This window comes from Cynoglossus semilaevis, chromosome 8 (assembly GCF_000523025.1).
Source record: "Cynoglossus semilaevis isolate Cse_v1.0 chromosome 8, Cse_v1.0, whole genome shotgun sequence".
NCBI classification, from domain to species: Eukaryota; Metazoa; Chordata; class Actinopteri; order Pleuronectiformes; family Cynoglossidae; genus Cynoglossus; species Cynoglossus semilaevis.
In genome coordinates, this window is record NC_024314.1 from 2,181,540 (window position 1) to 2,198,120 (window position 16,581).

The window sequence follows — 16,581 nt, forward strand, 5'->3', positions numbered from 1 at the left end:
ATCAGAACACCTTATGTGCGATACAGAATTTTTCTAATTCTATCTACTAAAATATATATAAACTGTGAAAAACGCATAGATCAAACACAAAAGAAAAGGCAGCCATTTAAGTGACTTTGTCTGGCTGTGTATATATATACTGTATATATATATATATAACATTAAATATTTATGATAATAATAAGGAATGTTTATTGCTTCATTAAATATTTAAATGGAACTAGTCTGCTTTTTACTGCTGCGCACAAATTATGAAAAACGAGCATTTCAAGACTTTGTTCAGTAAAAAATAATTTATTTCAGTTTTTCTTTTACTAAAATGATCTCAGGTTTTACATAATTTCTCATCCAGAGCACGGAGCTGTTTGAGGAATCCTCTGTTTGGGAAAATCCACCTGTGCTCTTTGACCTTATTGATGGCCTCTAATAGGGTGTAACGGTGATGGATCATGAGGTAGGCCAGGACCAGGGAGGCAGACCTGCTGACTCCAACTGCACAATGAACAAAAACCCTGGCTGGTGAAAAATAACATTACAATGTTAGTATAGAGTTTAAATCCTGACCTTGGAGATATTCGGGAAGGCACAAGCATTAGAAGTGAGTCATACAACAGCAACATGGTGACTGTTTACCTCCAGGCATACTAAGTGCATCCTTAATATAATTAGCTGAGGGAAGGAAATAGTGAGAGAGGTCAAAGGTTGGTGAGTCATCTGCAGGCACTCCATAATAATCCACATTGGATCCATAGAAGTCATGGCTCCCCTGACAGTGTGTTTTCCCATGGGCTGCGTTTAAAATATGAGTGATTCCCATCTTCCATATTTTGTAGCGATCATTGGCGACAGACCTGCACACAATACAGAATCCAGGATTTATCATCATGAACACAGTAATCATAAAGTCCCAAAAGAAGTGTGCAGCTGGACTTACAGGTCACCAATGAAGAGGTTAGGCCAAACTTCATCAACAGGATTACCAAACCTTTTTCCTCCAAACAAAACCTTCTCTAACTCCACCACAGTGGGGGCAGTAGGGACAGTTGTGTTACTATCCTGTAGACTAATCATTGCTTAACTGACTTATTAAAGAACTGCTATGTATATTTCTTTATTTGTAGATTTCGTCTACTAAGATTTATTTTCAGACTCTGTGGAGGCTTTATTACAACCATGTTGGTACTGACGAGAACAGCTGTGTGGTCTATAATAAAACAAAATGACCTATATTCTAAATATTACTCGGCGGCGTATTTTTAAAAACAATTAATTACAAACCACTACATTTTTCGTAGCCACAATTCCGAACATTTGCAGCGAACATTTGCCCAAAGACTGTCTTTTAATATCAAAACAACAAAATGGTTGTGTAGAGTTGAGTAGTTTACAGCTGTCACCAGCAGATGCCAGTGTTGTACAGCAAGAATGATACTTTCGCTCCCACACGTGGAAGAAGCCCGTTAGCTGACATTACTTGTGCGCATCTACTCTGAGCGTTACGCCCTGGTGTTGTCAACAGCCATGCTAACAAGCTCAAAATCGGGGCCAAAATGATTCCCAAAGAAGTAGACCTTTTGCGGCAACAACTAACACGTCGACAGTCTACGTTCGAGATGCCGTTCAGCTAGCCGGCTGAATCAGAACAATTCGGTACCGTCCCCTGTTGTATCACTGTCCGGGTGAGTAACAATAAGATGAAGGTTGTGGTGGGGTAAACGAATGACGAGCTAGCTGTCTTTAGCTGAATTGACCTGCTTGTGTTGAGACTGTGAATGTGATAAGGCAGAACAGAACAGCGTCCAAGTGCTACTCAAATTTCAATTTATAGACACAAAATAAACCTTACAGCTGCCGGAGTTTGACAGTGAAGAATAAAGTCAAATTATCAGTAGCCCTAAGGCCCCGTTGTAAGTGAATACCATTGTAGGTTATTGCAAGTGGGCGTGAGTCACAGCTAGCATATAGCACTGTTTTCATTAGGAATTGCAATAACAAGAGGCGGCATCTATTTCAGTGTCCTTGATCCATGTATTGGACTGCTTAAATGTGCAGCATACATGAATACCCTTCAATAAGTTAGACAATTCAAACGTAATCCTCATTCATATATCGAGACTATAAGTGTATGCCTCATGGCATAGACTTTATATAAGAACTGTACAGAACTGTGTGCAGTCAAAAGTCAGGCTTTATATAAAAATCTTTTTTTTTTTTAGGTCTATAGACTTTAGTTGCAGCCTTTGTCTTGCAGAGAATGGTGTCTGTTTTGTAAATTAAAAAGAGTAGACATAGCAAACAAGAGTATTTATAAGAAGTAAAAGGGTAAATACACGTTTGGGCTTCCACGTGTTATGTTTATAAGCTATTTTGGTACTTGTTTTGGTTCTGTAATTTAAAAGTAGATCGAAACAAGGCTTGAAATAGTTGAGACAAACAGACAAAACAAAACGACTTGTATGTGTCAAAAGTCAACCACATTTAGTATACGCAGTCGGAAATGCTGACTCTGAGGATACATGGGCACTCCTGGGGACAGAGTCTGTTGTCACAATCAATTAAATGAGATTAAACAAGAATGAGGGTCACACTGTCAGCCTATAATGAGATTGGGAGATTACAAACAGAGAAATCCAAGTCCCTGTTTAATCAAGTGAGTGTGTCTCCTCTTTCACACACACATTTGTGACCAAACAGTGCACAGGAGAAATTCCTGCAAAATTCTGCCATTGTTGGCTTAATGTGCAGTATTTGTCCAAGTTGTCAAAACCCTGTCTACTTATTAAAACCCCAATTAGACTTTTGTTGTAATTGTCCAGAATTCTAATTGTGGGTTTAGTAAATAATGATTTGATTGAGCTGTCAACTTCTTAAGATTCCTGTTTTTTGTTAGGGAGGAAGTCAAAGAGGAAGTGATATTGGCAATGAGACATTTAAAGTAACACTATTTAAACGTCTTGTATTTTCCTTCAGCCGTCCGTCGAAGGACAAAATGTCCCAACTGAGTGTTCGTCACTGGGCGCCCAAACATGTGGCCAAGTGGCTGAGGGAAGAGGGCTTTTGTGATTATGTGGACCTGCTGTGCAACAAGCACCGACTGGACGGCACCAGTCTGCTCGCCCTCAGTGAATACGACCTCCGCTCGCCACCTTTGGAGCTGAAGGTGCTGGGAGACATCAAGCGGCTGATGGTGTCCATCCGCAAACTGCAGAAGCAGAATGTGGACGTGCTGGAGGAGCTGGGTCTCCCCTTTGATGGCCATTCCCCCACAGGATCGGGGAGCAGCGTGGACTGGCTGTGTAACGGAGATCAGGGTAGAGACTGCGACAGCACGGACACGGCGCCAGTGGGAGAGGAGTACCACCAGTACACTAACGGAAAGTACAAGCAGCAGACAAGGCGTCTGGATCCAGAATACTGGAAGACTGTGCTAAGCTCTGTCTACGTGGTCTTTGTATTCGGTTTCACGTCCTTCGTCATGGTTATTGTGCATGAGAGGGTGCCTGACATGCGCACATACCCACCACTGCCTGATATTTTCTTAGACAGGTGAGGGTTTCACATGCATAAACTGACATGAAGGATGATACTGAGATGTATAGTTTAATCTGTCAGACTGTCACCACAAGGTGGCGACGTTGCTGCCCTACTTACTCATTGAATGGATCTAAAATTGGCCAACCTTATTCCTACTGGGTTAGTGTAGGTTCACAGAGACCTTTGAAATGTTTTTTCTACTTTGTGACCTACTTCCTGGTGTGAATTGTGTGATTGCAGCCAGACTATAAGCTCCTCATTTTTAGCCTCTTGGAAAAGCAGATTTCATGCAAATGCAAATATTTGTTAGAACAAAAGATCTTTAGTCCTTGTTTGTTTGGAGGCATTAAAACGAGAGTGCTTGGTTTGAAAACCGCTGTTGTTGGAGGTCACAGAGTAATGGAATAAAAATTTTGGTCGGACCAGACAAAAAAAAAAGCAAAGTCTCAGAGTCATCATGCCAAGTTTCTGATAGCATACGAGGTGTGTTCAATCTGAAATGTGAGAATCCAACCATTATGGCAGTAATGTGTTGTAAGGTTCAGGACAAATGGTTATGAAAATAATAATAATAATAATTTGATTCATTTTATTTAACTCATCTTCTCTCGGTTTGAAAAACAACTGCTTAAGGTCACATGTTTTTCTGTTTTACAAATTAATTAGTTATTTCTGCCTGTTCTCACAGCGTGCCAAGAATTCCATGGGCCTTTGCCATGGCTGAGACGTGTGGAGTGATTCTCTGTAACATCTGGCTGCTGGTCCTGCTGCTGCATAAACATAGGTACAAGTCATTTACAGCACTTGGTGCCATATTGCTGCAGGGATTGTTGTGCAGATCACTTGCCGCGTTTCCCATAAATCAATAGCATGGAACGATCAGGCGATGACAACTGTACACCACTTGCAGATCCATCCTGTTGCGGCGGATGTGCAGCCTCATGGGGACGGTGTTCATGCTGCGCTGCATCACCATGTTTGTCACCTCCCTGTCTGTGCCAGGGCAGCACCTGCAGTGCTCAGGAAAGGTAGCCAACACATGCTCTGCTTTCATGACTGACTGACTGGGCCTGCACTGAATTGCGTCACAGTTGTTGACATTCCCTCTTCCCTCTCTGCAGATATACGGTGACGTTTGGGCCAAACTGCATCGAGCCGTGGCCATCTGGAGTGGTTTTGGGATGAGCTTGACTGGAGTGCACACATGTGGCGATTACATGTTCAGCGGTCACACCGTGGTCCTCACCATGCTGAACTTCTTCGTCACAGAGTGTAAGTTTGATTCTGTTGACGCCTGTTAAAGTAATTTTAATCCTAACTAATTATTTTGTGCTTGTGCTGAAAAGTGTTAGCTGTCCACTTTGACTTAAGGCATTGAGGAAACAGAGATATGAATAATAAAAGCATCTAACTGTTGACATGAGGAGTGCATGTGGCTTTCTGACCGTGTTGCAGAACACTCTTTTTATATATATATTTATACAGTGGGTATATGTACATATAAAAGAGTGTTCTGCAACTTTATAGTATGCATTAATTAGTATTAGATATATATTTTAGAGTATTAATTTATACTATGTATATTATGTATATATAATATTGTGTAAATATAGATATAATACTAATTGATACATACTATAATACTAATATAATATAGAAATAAATATAGAAATAACTTGTATAGATACTAATGGTCTAAAAGAAAATGAAGTTTTAGACTTTTTCTAGGACTTTTCCTAATTCCAAACAGATAAGCTGTTTACTACTTTACTATACTAAAGTCCATTTTGTTATTAAAAGGTCAGTAGACATTTTTGAATTGCTGTTTGTTAATGTTTGCTTTACTGCCACACTGTGGGTTTCGCTGGTATTACATCCAGCATTAGAAGGCATACCGTTTTTAACTAATTTCTGTTTTTTTGTAATTGTCTCACAAAGATACTCCACGGAGTTGGAATTTTATTCACACCCTGTCCTGGGTCCTTAACCTCTTTGGCATCTTTTTCATCCTGGCCGCACATGAACACTATTCCATTGACGTCTTCATCGCCTTCTACATCACTACCAGACTGTTCCTGTATTACCACACTCTAGCTAACACACGGGCCTACCAGCAGAGTCGCCGAGCCCGCATCTGGTTTCCCATGTTCTCTTTCTTTGAATGCAATGTCAATGGACCCGTCCCCAACGAATACTGCTGGCCCTTCTCTCGACCCACTGTGATGAAGAGGCTTATCGGATAAAAGATAGGAACAGCAGTGCTGTCTGAAACTACTTGACCTGTGCTTTTGTGTTTGCTCTGACAAGTTGCCAACAGCGTAGCAGTGTGAGATTTTCCCTCAACTGTACGCCCGACTGATCCTGTCAGCACTGAGGCCTGATGGGATACACAGCCATTGCCTTCTTATAATCTGGGATTTATCCTCAAACATGTTTCACCTGTCACCATTTTCAGGAGGATTAAACTCAATTCACATTTTTTTTTTTTGAAAGCCATGTTGACACTGAACTTTATTTAAAAACTAAAAAGGAGATTTTATTGTTTTCTTTTCACAAAAAGGGATTTATTGGAATATATGTAGTGTGATTTTTTTTGTTTTCTTGCTCTACAACTAACACATTGTTTTTTCATTAGCACACAGTAACACAGAGATGCATGTAAAATAGGTGTTCTCCGACATCAGGTTATCTATTTCAACCCCACACACACTTTTTCTTTTTCCATTTAGACATCTAACCATTTCAGGGTTCAGACCAAATAATCATAATTTTGCAATTTATTAAATCAAAAATTTGTGGACCAGTGTCAAAGCAATATTTGGAGCGTTACTTACCAATACAACATTTTATTCTGTACAGCATTTTTCATAATTGAAAAAAAAAACAAACATGTTTTGAATGTCTGAAGTGCAGTCCGTTAATATAAACTTTTTGGGTTTATTGTTTACATACTTCAGTTTTTCTTTTAATATAAAATCATTACCAATGCATTCAAACAGATTATTTTTGGCCAAATGATGGAATGTGTTTCCAGCTGTCTTAAATTGAATTCTCTTTGCCAACATTCTTGACTGTAGTGATAGTTTTCTGTGTATGTGTATTGTTGGGTATTTGTATAGTGCTTTTTTAATTGTCCTACGATGTAAATGACCTGCATATAATTTGATCTTTCCAAATGTTGATATTTGGACATGGCTCTATTGTAGAGGTTCTTAAAAGGATCATCATCATCATTTGAAGATGTTTGTTTCTATTAATTTATTCATTTTGTAAATGTTGATAAGTATTTTTATATTACATAACCAGTTGCAGCAACATGCACAAGCAGAATTGTTTACAGTTGTTCTTAAGTATGTATTTGTTTGAGACACATTGTGCTATTTAAGTGAGACGCTCATTTTAGGTGGGTCTCTACATTTCATTGATTTGCCTCTGCAGTAGGAGATGATGTTGTTATTGTCCTTGGAACTGGAGGGGTGTAAAGGACATGAATGTTCTAAATAAAACTGACCTTTGCTGTGCAAGACTGATTTTATGTGTGCACATTCTACTGCAAAGCCACATGACTTGTTTATTGTCTCGTTCAATAATTAAAGTGCTAAAACAAAAATAAAAACTGGTATTTTCCTATTTTTTTCATTCCCTTTCATATTATCATTGCCTTATGTATAATAAAGGAACCTTAGCCAATCATTAGCATCAGGGGACATTTCCCGTGTAAGTCATAGGTGGATGTTCTGGTTGTTAAAAGTCATAATTCCACAGTACCACCATAGATGATTCGATGTGACCATAGTAAAGGTGGAGAGGGGACACGTGCGTAGCTTGTGAAAAAAAAAATTGCTAACTTGCTAACTAAAAGTGGCTGTTAGGTACTATTATGTATATAAAGACAACTGCATTGAAGGGCACTTCCTAACATTTAAATCCCAAGACGCTTTCCTATTTGTTGATAGTCATTTAGCTGTCCTTCCAACTGCCTTTCTGGGATATTGGCACAAATACAAAATTTAAAATAACTACATAATTAAATTTCTGCTTGAATGGCTTCATTCGTAAAAGAAAAAGTATTGACAAAATAACACAATAACAAATTGATGACGTTGCTATTATTTTGAACAGGCGTAAAGTGAAAAGCTATGGTTTGGGTCCTACCGGCTTGAGGTCAGGGGTGTTCGTATGCGGCGTCTCCTCCACATCGTCCTACGGAATCAGTTGTGCTGCTTCTTTTATCGACATTCTTTTTTGAGAAGTTAATAACAACACTGATACTAGTGAGTAACACCTAAGTAACTAAAAACTACTTTTTACATTTTTTTGTGTTGTGTGTTGCAATGTCAACAGTTTAACTAGCCGATGCTAACATCCTGGTAAACGCCCCCGACAAACGCTGTATAAATTCAGTAATACTTTCTAATGTAGAAAGTTACTTTCTAATTACCGCGGTCTAATGTATGCATTGATATATACGTAAAATAATCGTATGTCCTTGAAGGTCCAAATTTAAGAAATACAAATATGTTAATTATAATAAGTTATTTTTATATACAGTATATACATACATTATAAAATATAATAGACTAATACTGTTTCTATACACATAGTCTGCTACAAAGTATATCGACTTCAGGCCTTCAAGTTAACCTTGAGAAGTCGTGACAGTAGGAGCTTAGTGCAGGTGCAGGTATGTACTGTAAAGGAAAACGTTTTAAACGGACGTACAACCGACAAACGCACAATTTTAACAATATTTTAACTGAAATGTAAAGTTGCAAGGTTGAGAACTGCACCCACAGAAAGCTCCAACCTGTAGCAAGATTTCTTAAACGAATCCCCTGAATATTCCACTCAAACAAGGGGAAACTTAATTAAATTAATTTATAAAATTAGTCTAGAAAATTACCCATGATGCTAGTTCAATATCTGTGTTCCTCTTTTCTTTTTCTTTTTTTTTACAAAAAAAAAATATTTTTACCACATTGCTCACAGCTAATGTTCATCAATCATTTCTTTTTGTTTACATCTATAGTTATGGTAGTTTATTCAGTCCATGATCTGCATAATCAATAATATTCCTGGCCTTTGTTTTTATTTTGACAGGCGTGATGGCAGTTCCTCCAGCATATGCAGACCTTGGGAAATCAGCAAAGGACATCTTTAATAAAGGATATGGTGAGAGGAAGCAAAGCAACAAAAAAAAAACAAAAAAAACAAAAAACAAAAACCCAGTAGACATAAAAGAGAAGTGATCTAATGACCTTCAGGGGATATGAGAAACGTCAGCAATGAACTGTATGCTCTGACTGCTTTCTGTTTCTCTCAGGCTTTGGACTGGTCAAGCTTGATGTGAAAACAAAGTCTTCAAATGGAGTCGTGAGTGTCACATACGCATACTGTACATCCAGTATTTAATAGTAGTTTGTTGGTATTTATAAGTCACTTAACATCCCAATTTGGATTACAAACTAAGATCTGTAAATAAGTTTGTTTTAGTGAGCTCAGATGAACCAGTTAGACCTTTATTTTCTTTGGTCTTGACCTCAGGAATTCAAGACTTCTGGCTCATCGAGTGTGGACACTAGCAAGGTCGTAGGATCCCTGGAAACCAAGTACAAGTGGTCTGAATACGGGCTGACGTTCACAGAGAAGTGGACCACAGAAAACACACTTGGAACAGAAATCTGTGTGGAGGATCAGGTAAACAGAAGCCTGTCACAGTGCTGATCAGATGTTGATTATCAAACTAAATCAACAAAAATGTTGTTTCTTTAGATAACAAAGGGGTTGAAACTCTCGTTTGACACCACCTTTTCACCCAACTCTGGGTAGGCTTTGGAAAATAAATTCTTAAGAAATTTTCTGAAATCCCCAAGTAATGTTTTTATTTCATACTGATGTTTTCTTTGTGTTTTTTGTTCTTGTACAGCAAGAAAAGTGGCAAAATAAAGAGCGCCTACAAACGAGAGAACCTCAACGTTGGTATTGATGCTGATTTGGATTTTGCTGGTCCTACTATTCATGCAGCAGCAGTCGGTGGCTATGAGGGCTGGCTGGCTGGCTACCAGATGACTATTGACACAGCCAAATCCAAATTGACGCAGAGTAACTTTGCAGTGGGCTACAAGACGGAGGACTTCCAACTCCACACTAACGTGTATGCTTTATTTTTACTAGTGTTGGTGAAATGTTTTAATTCCACTGTCCAACAAACTTAGTTGAACTGGGTTTATATTCATGAAAGTGAAAGAAGCCAGTTGATAATCACAGTTCAGTGACATAATTACTTACACCTGTCCTCCCGTTTATTGCATCCACCTGTCACATTTCCTTTCCCCTCCAGTTGAGTGTGTCCCACACTTTGAGCTGCAGCGCACTAGTTCTGCATCACTGGCATTCAGTGTTTTTCTTTTTCCTGCTTTTTGCAGGAATGATGGCCGAGAGTTTGCTGGGTCCATTTATCAGAAGGTAAACGACCAACTGGAAACTGCAGTGAATCTTGCTTGGACAGCAGGCAGCAACGGCACTCGCTTCGGTGTTGCTGCCAAGTACCAGCTGGACCCTAGTGCCTCCATATCAGTAAGTGCTTTTTAATTTGAGTCAGCCAGTGCTGTTTTATTAACCTCTGTTAAACCTCCCCCTCCCTCCCTGTCTCGAAAGAACCTTTACATTTGCTGCAGTACTTAATTTGCTGAGTGATTGGACGTCAACACTTTAATTTAATGTTAATCTTGTGCTTTTTTTCTATGAATGTTTGTCACTTGTGACAAGAATCTTGCTTATAATACCACCCTCCCTCTCTTCTTCAGGCCAAGGTGAATAATGCCAGTCTCGTAGGCATTGGTTACGCACAGACTATACGACCTGGTAAGAAATTCTTTTTAGAATTTTGGGTTGAAAATATGGGTGCATCTACGATGGATTCATTTGAGTTTTAAAACAAATTTTATCATCAGGTATAAAGCTCCTCCTTTCTGCTCTTGTGGATGGGAAGAATATAAACACTGGTGGTCACAAACTTGGTCTGGGTCTGGAGTTGGAGGCATGAGGACACTTGAGGATGAGATTTTCTGGGTGGTGACATAAATAGATAGAAGGAAAAAATTGAAGCCAAAGCAGAGGCGAGCTGAGTTCAGAAGACGGGTGGAATACGGAATCTGTCTTTGCCTCTTTTCGTTGTTCATATAAGTAATAATCATAATTGACTATTGAGTTAATTCAATGTTTCTTCCCTTTGTTGTTGTTTTCTCTGTAAATTGAAACTCTGACAATCCAGGAGTGGTTTAAGAAAAAAAAGTGTCCCACTGTAGAATGTACATCAAAGTTTGGCTTTGCACAGTAGATTACCTTTGTTTAATAATTCTCATCTTCTGCTCTTGTGTTGTTTGCACGCTGTATTTTGATGATCACTTTTGAGTCGGTAAACGAACTACACGGTTCTAGACTGACTTATTTTCACTTGTCTTCTTAGAGAGTCTTAGCTGAGCCATGTGATGGGTTCCAAACCTTCACTACCTTAAAAACCTAACTTTTAAGAGTTGCAAGAATGTGTAAACTAATTTATTTTATCAATCTGACAAGAGAGAGGATATCTGACGTGACTCTGAGGCAGTCTGTCTGTCGGTACGTATCCTTTGCAATAAAGTCCTGAAATCAACCCTTCAGCCTGTTCTGTTTCAACTCGGCATTTAAAAAGAGGACGTTGTCAAACAACACAATCATAATATTTGAGTTTTTATTTTTATTCTTTTGCTACACTAAAGTGAATTTAAAAGAACTTCATAAAAAAAACCCACATCCACCTGTAGCAGAGTGTTGCACCACAATTACCGTATTTTCCGGACTCTAAGTCACACTTTTTTTCATTCTTTGGCTGGGTTTGCGATTCATACTCAGGTGCGACTTATAGTGGTCCCTCTCACGGTTCTACTTTCACTCCCTCAGTACATGGCAGATTTTTTCAATTCCAATCTTGCGGTATTTTACAGTAATTATTATTTTTTAATATTTTCATTATTTTTGTGATTAAAATTTTTTTTTCTAACCTAAAAAAATTTAAACAATAAAAATATAAAATAATAAAAAAAATCAACTAAAAGACATTGCTGGTAGCTTTGTTTACCTAGAGTAGATCGATCACAGCATTAAGCATGCTCTTGTGTTCTTCACGCTGATTGGCTCAGCATCTCCCCCGTCTGTCCGCTGTTGTAGTGTGTTTCTATAAAATTTGTGCTCTTGTGTTTGGTGATTATTTAACGGCCTATGATGCCTCCTAAACCCTCTGCATCTTTTTTCTTTACAATAATGTCCACTCCTGCGCTGTTCCCGCTAGGCTTTTGTACCAGTATCTGCTACTCCTGTACCACTGAAAATTTACATGTTAGTTATTTTCACACTAGCAGCCGCTAGAGGGCACTCTAGGCTTGTGTACCAGTATCTGCGACTCCCGTACCACTGAAAATGTACGTTTGTATAACCATGACAGCTGCTAGAGGGCACTTGTGCGACTTAGCAGCAGCAGCTTATAGTTTTTTTTCTTCTTCATTATGCATTTCTTGGCTGGTGGGACTACTCCGGAGTGACTTATGGTCAGGAAAATACGGTAAATATAAACTATACCATCAGCTTTCTATAGTTTGGTGGCGAGTGTTAGTCCGTCTCCGATCGTGAGCATGCTGAGAGTGACGCGGATGTCTCTCAACAACTTCTTGTTCAGTTTGTCGATTGCCACGGTGTCTTCGTCATCAGGGTTTAGGACCTTCCCGCCCCACAGCACCTTCAGAAAAGAATTTGAATACATTTTTTTTTATTATTTTGGGAAAATAAAACTGCTTCTGTCTGTGCCAGATGTCTCTTACATTGTCCACTGCAATGACTCCCCCTTTCCTCAGCAGCTGCAGAGACTTTTCAAAGTAGCCATCGTAGTTAACTTTATCTGCGTCAATGAAGGCAAAGTCGAACGTCCCAGCCTGGCCATCTTCAATGAGCTCATCTGAAAGGAAACAGTAGAAATGTTTTTTTTCCGTTATTTATTTTTTTTATATTTTGCCTCTAAGAATAAGATTAAAAAATAAAATAAACTATATGTTTTTGACTATTTTGAAGGAATACTGTCACAAGAGGCGGTCGGGCATTTTCTAGTGCTGGTCCCTATTTAACAGGCTGCTCCTACAGTACGTGTTGAACCACCAGAGCAAACTTTTTTTTTTTTACAATTTAATTCCCTGCTAAGGCCAGGAATGTAAAGCTGAAAACAAAAACGTTTTGTTGTGTGACTCGTTTTCCCGAAGCTATGTTTAAAAGAAAACAAACACTTTTCCGCTGACAGTTAGCAAACAACACTCTTTGCACTGTCAGTATTTGACATTAAGTTAAGGAAAGACAGGGTTCAGAGAAGCAACATGTGACTGTACCTAGGGTTTGAAGTGCTGGCTGCAGACGAAGATCGATTTTCTTCTCCACTCCAGCCTGTTAGTGAAAAATTGATTTAAATTAGTCTGTTTTCAGCTGGGATTGGCTCCAGTTTAGCTGCCCACTATGCCCATCAATTAATGACACTGTACAGTGTCATTAATTGATCACAGGCTAGCTGAGGATTAGTCACAATAATTATGATTAATGCAGACCGACCTTTACTGAGGTCAGCTTGTCATTATAGCGCTTACAGATTTTTATCATCCCGACAGATCATTGAATACAGAAGTTGACTTTCACCTCCTGCCAGAAGGGTTTTCCAATGTTGGTGTATTCTTCGCTGATATCGCAAGCCACCACAACTCCATCATCGGGCAACGCCAAAGCCATGTTCAGTGTGTTGTAACCTGTGTATACACCTGGAAAAAAGTGTCAAGAGACGATATCGTAATTTAGAATATTTTGCCCAAATGTATTAATTATTTAACTATGATATTTACTAAAGCTAGTTAATAAATAGGAAAAAAGACGAGGCTAAGTGTTAAAGTAATGGCGTATAATAATTACCTGGTTAAGGCTAAACCTGCTAATTATTACATGGCACTACTCAAACACCATAACAGTGCTCCTATTTAGATAACATGAATTCCACATTGACTGTTCTTACCGATCTCCAGTGCCTTCTTGGCGTGGATGAGTTTGACCAGATTGGCCATGAACTGTGACTGCTCACATGCAACCATCATGCCGTTCATGGAATCTTCCATCGTTTTCTGGAATGGTCAGTAACTCGGTTTAGTCACTGATGTTATCAGTGACACTTGGTCACATCATTTGACATTAGAAATAATCCAGATTCCAGCACGTCTTACCAGCCTGAGCTTCTTTAGCACTGGATGCTCCCTGAGGGAGTGCTGGAGGACGTACTGCATCAGAGGGTCAGCTCTGCCCCCGCAGTGACTTTTGGAGATCATTCTGGACATTTTCCGTCTCCCTGTGGACGGTAAACACTTGAGACGTTTCTCAAAAGCCCAGTGAGGTCATGTAATGAGGTCTGCTCGACTAGACTACTGAAGTCTGGTCTGTATTCTTGTCGCGAGTCTGGCAACTTAACTGAAATTGGATTGGAGTTATGATTTTTACCGGTAAATGTAATTACAGCTGCAGCAGATACATATGATGTTATACATATATGGTTTGACATCTTGACAGAGGAATGGTGACTCATCGTAGACAGACAGATCAGACTAAAATTAGATTTTGAACGCACATCTAATGTCAGTTTTTTTAATGTTTTCTAACTTTCATTATGTCACAAAAATAGTGATGTAGGCGATAACTCTTTGTTAGCTGATAATCTAACATTGTCCATGTATGCACATGACCAACAGGTAAGTCAGATGATACTTACTAATCATTTACAAATTAAGGACTGTTGGAGAATGATTCGTGTCTTGTTAGGTATTATCTGGGTTATCTGGATTAATGGAGAATCTTGTAAAGATGCATAAAATATTTAGTTAAGTTAAGTTGATAGAAGTTTTCTTCCATCAGTAAAGTTATAAAAACTTATGTAATTCATTATGCAATCATGGGCGGTTACTTTGTCACCTTTGTACAGCATTTCTGCTTACATTAAACGTCTGTTACATGCCATGCAATACTTTTAGATCTGTGATAGCAGAGGACCTGTTGACTAGCTAATGATGAAATATTGGGATTTTTAACTACATTCATATTTGGCATTTTCTTCGTTGTGTCCATTGAAAGTGTGTAAATGTGTTATACTAGTAGTATACTACTTATACTACTACTTGCAGGTTCACTGTACTATGAGATCTACTCACAGTACAGTGAACGTTTAACACAGAAATATAACTGTATTAACAGAATCAAATATGGAGGCTTGAGAGATTTGGTGGATTTTTTTTGCAGAATACAATTGAAAAGGCCATAAGTCATGTTTCATATAAAATCAATTAAGAAAAAAAAATTTAATTAATTATTCTGTTAATTCCTGCTCACGTATAACAACTGCAATGGATTTTCATTCAGAAAACACCAGTCATTCATTACACTACAGTCATTGATTCCAGTGGACAACACCATTGTACTAAGGCTGTGTACAGAGTCCAAAGACGGCTCTGTCCATTGTGTCCCCCCCTCCACACACACACACACACACTGATCTCAGGTTACCGCTGTAGTAGCCAGCATAGAAAGGATGCAGTCTCAAACACTGTCACTCTTACCTAAAACATACCCGGTGACAAAGACAACACCCAGGGTGATGGATCCCACCAAAGCCTCTTTCGTAATGCTCTGTACTGACACCATATTGACCCCAACAATAATCACACACGTTTTAAGCTTCTCCGAGTAGGGCTCGTTTCCTTGTTTCTCTACCGTAAAACTACACATACACGCGCAGCTCCGCTCGGATCAGTTGCGATCGCTATCACTGCACTGGTGTGCATTTGCCACACAACGTAGTCCATCACACAAACATGCCAACCCTACAGCGACAACATCAACAACAGAGAGCAGATGGTATAAAACGCTTGAAATGAACTAAGCAGACATTGTTTACACGCTGTAAACAGATATACGACGACCTGTAAAAACTCACCACAGAGTTTCCCTGAGAAAATGCTCTAGCGTCAGTGAGTGGGTACTGAGTGGATTCACATCAAGTATTAGACATAACCAGTCATGTGAACGCAACGTCAGTCACATGACCTGCTGCACCCCATCCGATAGGGCGGTGCAGTGTTCACTGCTGTCCAAGTGGTGTACAAAACAGTTGCACACTCTTGCATACGGTTATTGAAATAACCAAAGAAAATGTAAATAAAATAAAAAGAATCCAGGTAAACAGTTTTAATGTCAGGGCAGGTAACCACCGCCGGCCGTCGTGTTTCGTGCGTCACGTCCTGCAAACGTGTTCCTGATGTCTGACAATTATCAGTGTGTGTACAGTATGTGGTGCCTAAGACAGCGTCACGATCAAGCAAAATATGACTTAGCTGATTTGAAGGCAGCATGTAATTTACCATTTCAAACAGAGGGGGGCAGTGTTGTCCCACAAATGGAGTGTAAAAACCCCAAGCTGAATTACTGAAATGTTGTTATAAAGTAAATCATATTTAAATCAAAATCAGATTTCAATATGATTTAGGTTTTAGTTAGTGTAGTTTTAGTGCTATCTATCTATCTATCTATCTATCTATCTATCTATCTATCTATCTGTCTATCTGTCTATCTATCTATCTATCTATCTATCTATCTATCTATGTATATATGTATAATGTAAATGGTTATTTAATGTAAATAATTATGTATATATAAAGTTTAAAGTCAAAACAAATGGTTTATAACATACCGTAATTTAATTCTTACATTTTAGACCAGGGGTCTCAAACTCAATTTACCCGGGGGCCGCTGGAGGCAGAGTCTGGGTGAGGGTGGGCCGCGTAAGGGATTCCACAATAAAGTTTTTTTTTAAAAAGTCCTCAAATGTTAACAGTTAACAGTTTTAATGATTTCTTCTGAACATGCAGTGTTTTGAACATGAATGGAACATTGAGTGAAAATCATGAACGGTTCTTCTGAACATGGCTCCTCTTGCCTACTCCT

At 38.9% G+C, this 16,581-nt stretch overlaps 4 protein-coding genes across 5 annotated transcripts; 2 read left to right on the forward strand and 2 right to left on the reverse strand.

Moving 5' to 3' along the window:
• Positions 1-271: 271 nt before the first annotated feature.
• On the reverse strand, positions 272-1,303 carry LOC103381508 (dual specificity protein phosphatase 13-like). The gene is made up of 3 exons (XM_008313896.2): positions 935-1,303; positions 634-851; positions 272-516 (listed from the first exon to the last, which is right to left on the reverse strand). The coding sequence occupies exons 1-3, from the start codon at positions 1,069-1,071 to the stop codon at positions 326-328; spliced, it is 546 nt and encodes a 181-aa protein (XP_008312118.1). The 5' UTR covers positions 1,072-1,303; the 3' UTR covers positions 272-325.
• Positions 1,304-1,497: 194 nt separating this feature from the next.
• Positions 1,498-7,144, forward strand: samd8 (sterile alpha motif domain containing 8). Its single transcript, XM_008313894.3, has 6 exons — positions 1,498-1,679; positions 2,971-3,546; positions 4,223-4,318; positions 4,445-4,562; positions 4,656-4,806; positions 5,473-7,144. The coding sequence occupies exons 2-6, from the start codon at positions 2,990-2,992 to the stop codon at positions 5,775-5,777; spliced, it is 1,227 nt and encodes a 408-aa protein (XP_008312116.1). The 5' UTR covers positions 1,498-1,679; positions 2,971-2,989; the 3' UTR covers positions 5,778-7,144.
• A 508-nt stretch (positions 7,145-7,652) lies between these two features.
• LOC103381510 (voltage-dependent anion-selective channel protein 2) lies at positions 7,653-11,188 on the forward strand. The gene is made up of 9 exons (XM_008313898.3): positions 7,653-7,808; positions 8,635-8,706; positions 8,858-8,907; positions 9,079-9,231; positions 9,307-9,359; positions 9,461-9,688; positions 9,960-10,110; positions 10,341-10,398; positions 10,488-11,188. The coding sequence occupies exons 2-9, from the start codon at positions 8,640-8,642 to the stop codon at positions 10,577-10,579; spliced, it is 852 nt and encodes a 283-aa protein (XP_008312120.1). The 5' UTR covers positions 7,653-7,808; positions 8,635-8,639; the 3' UTR covers positions 10,580-11,188.
• An 883-nt stretch (positions 11,189-12,071) lies between these two features.
• LOC103381511 (catechol O-methyltransferase domain-containing protein 1) lies at positions 12,072-15,724 on the reverse strand. 2 transcript variants are annotated; one of them, XM_008313900.3, is made up of 7 exons: positions 15,575-15,724; positions 13,818-13,939; positions 13,613-13,718; positions 13,246-13,364; positions 12,945-12,999; positions 12,390-12,523; positions 12,072-12,307 (listed from the first exon to the last, which is right to left on the reverse strand). In XM_008313900.3, exons 2-7 carry the CDS (start codon positions 13,926-13,928, stop codon positions 12,161-12,163), a joined length of 672 nt encoding a protein of 223 aa, XP_008312122.1. In that variant the 5' UTR covers positions 13,929-13,939; positions 15,575-15,724; the 3' UTR covers positions 12,072-12,160. The 2 variants fall into 2 exon arrangements, with proteins under 2 accessions (XP_008312122.1, XP_008312121.1); XM_008313899.3 differs by lacking the exon at positions 15,575-15,724 and adding an exon at positions 15,198-15,455.
• Positions 15,725-16,581: the final 857 nt, after the last annotated feature.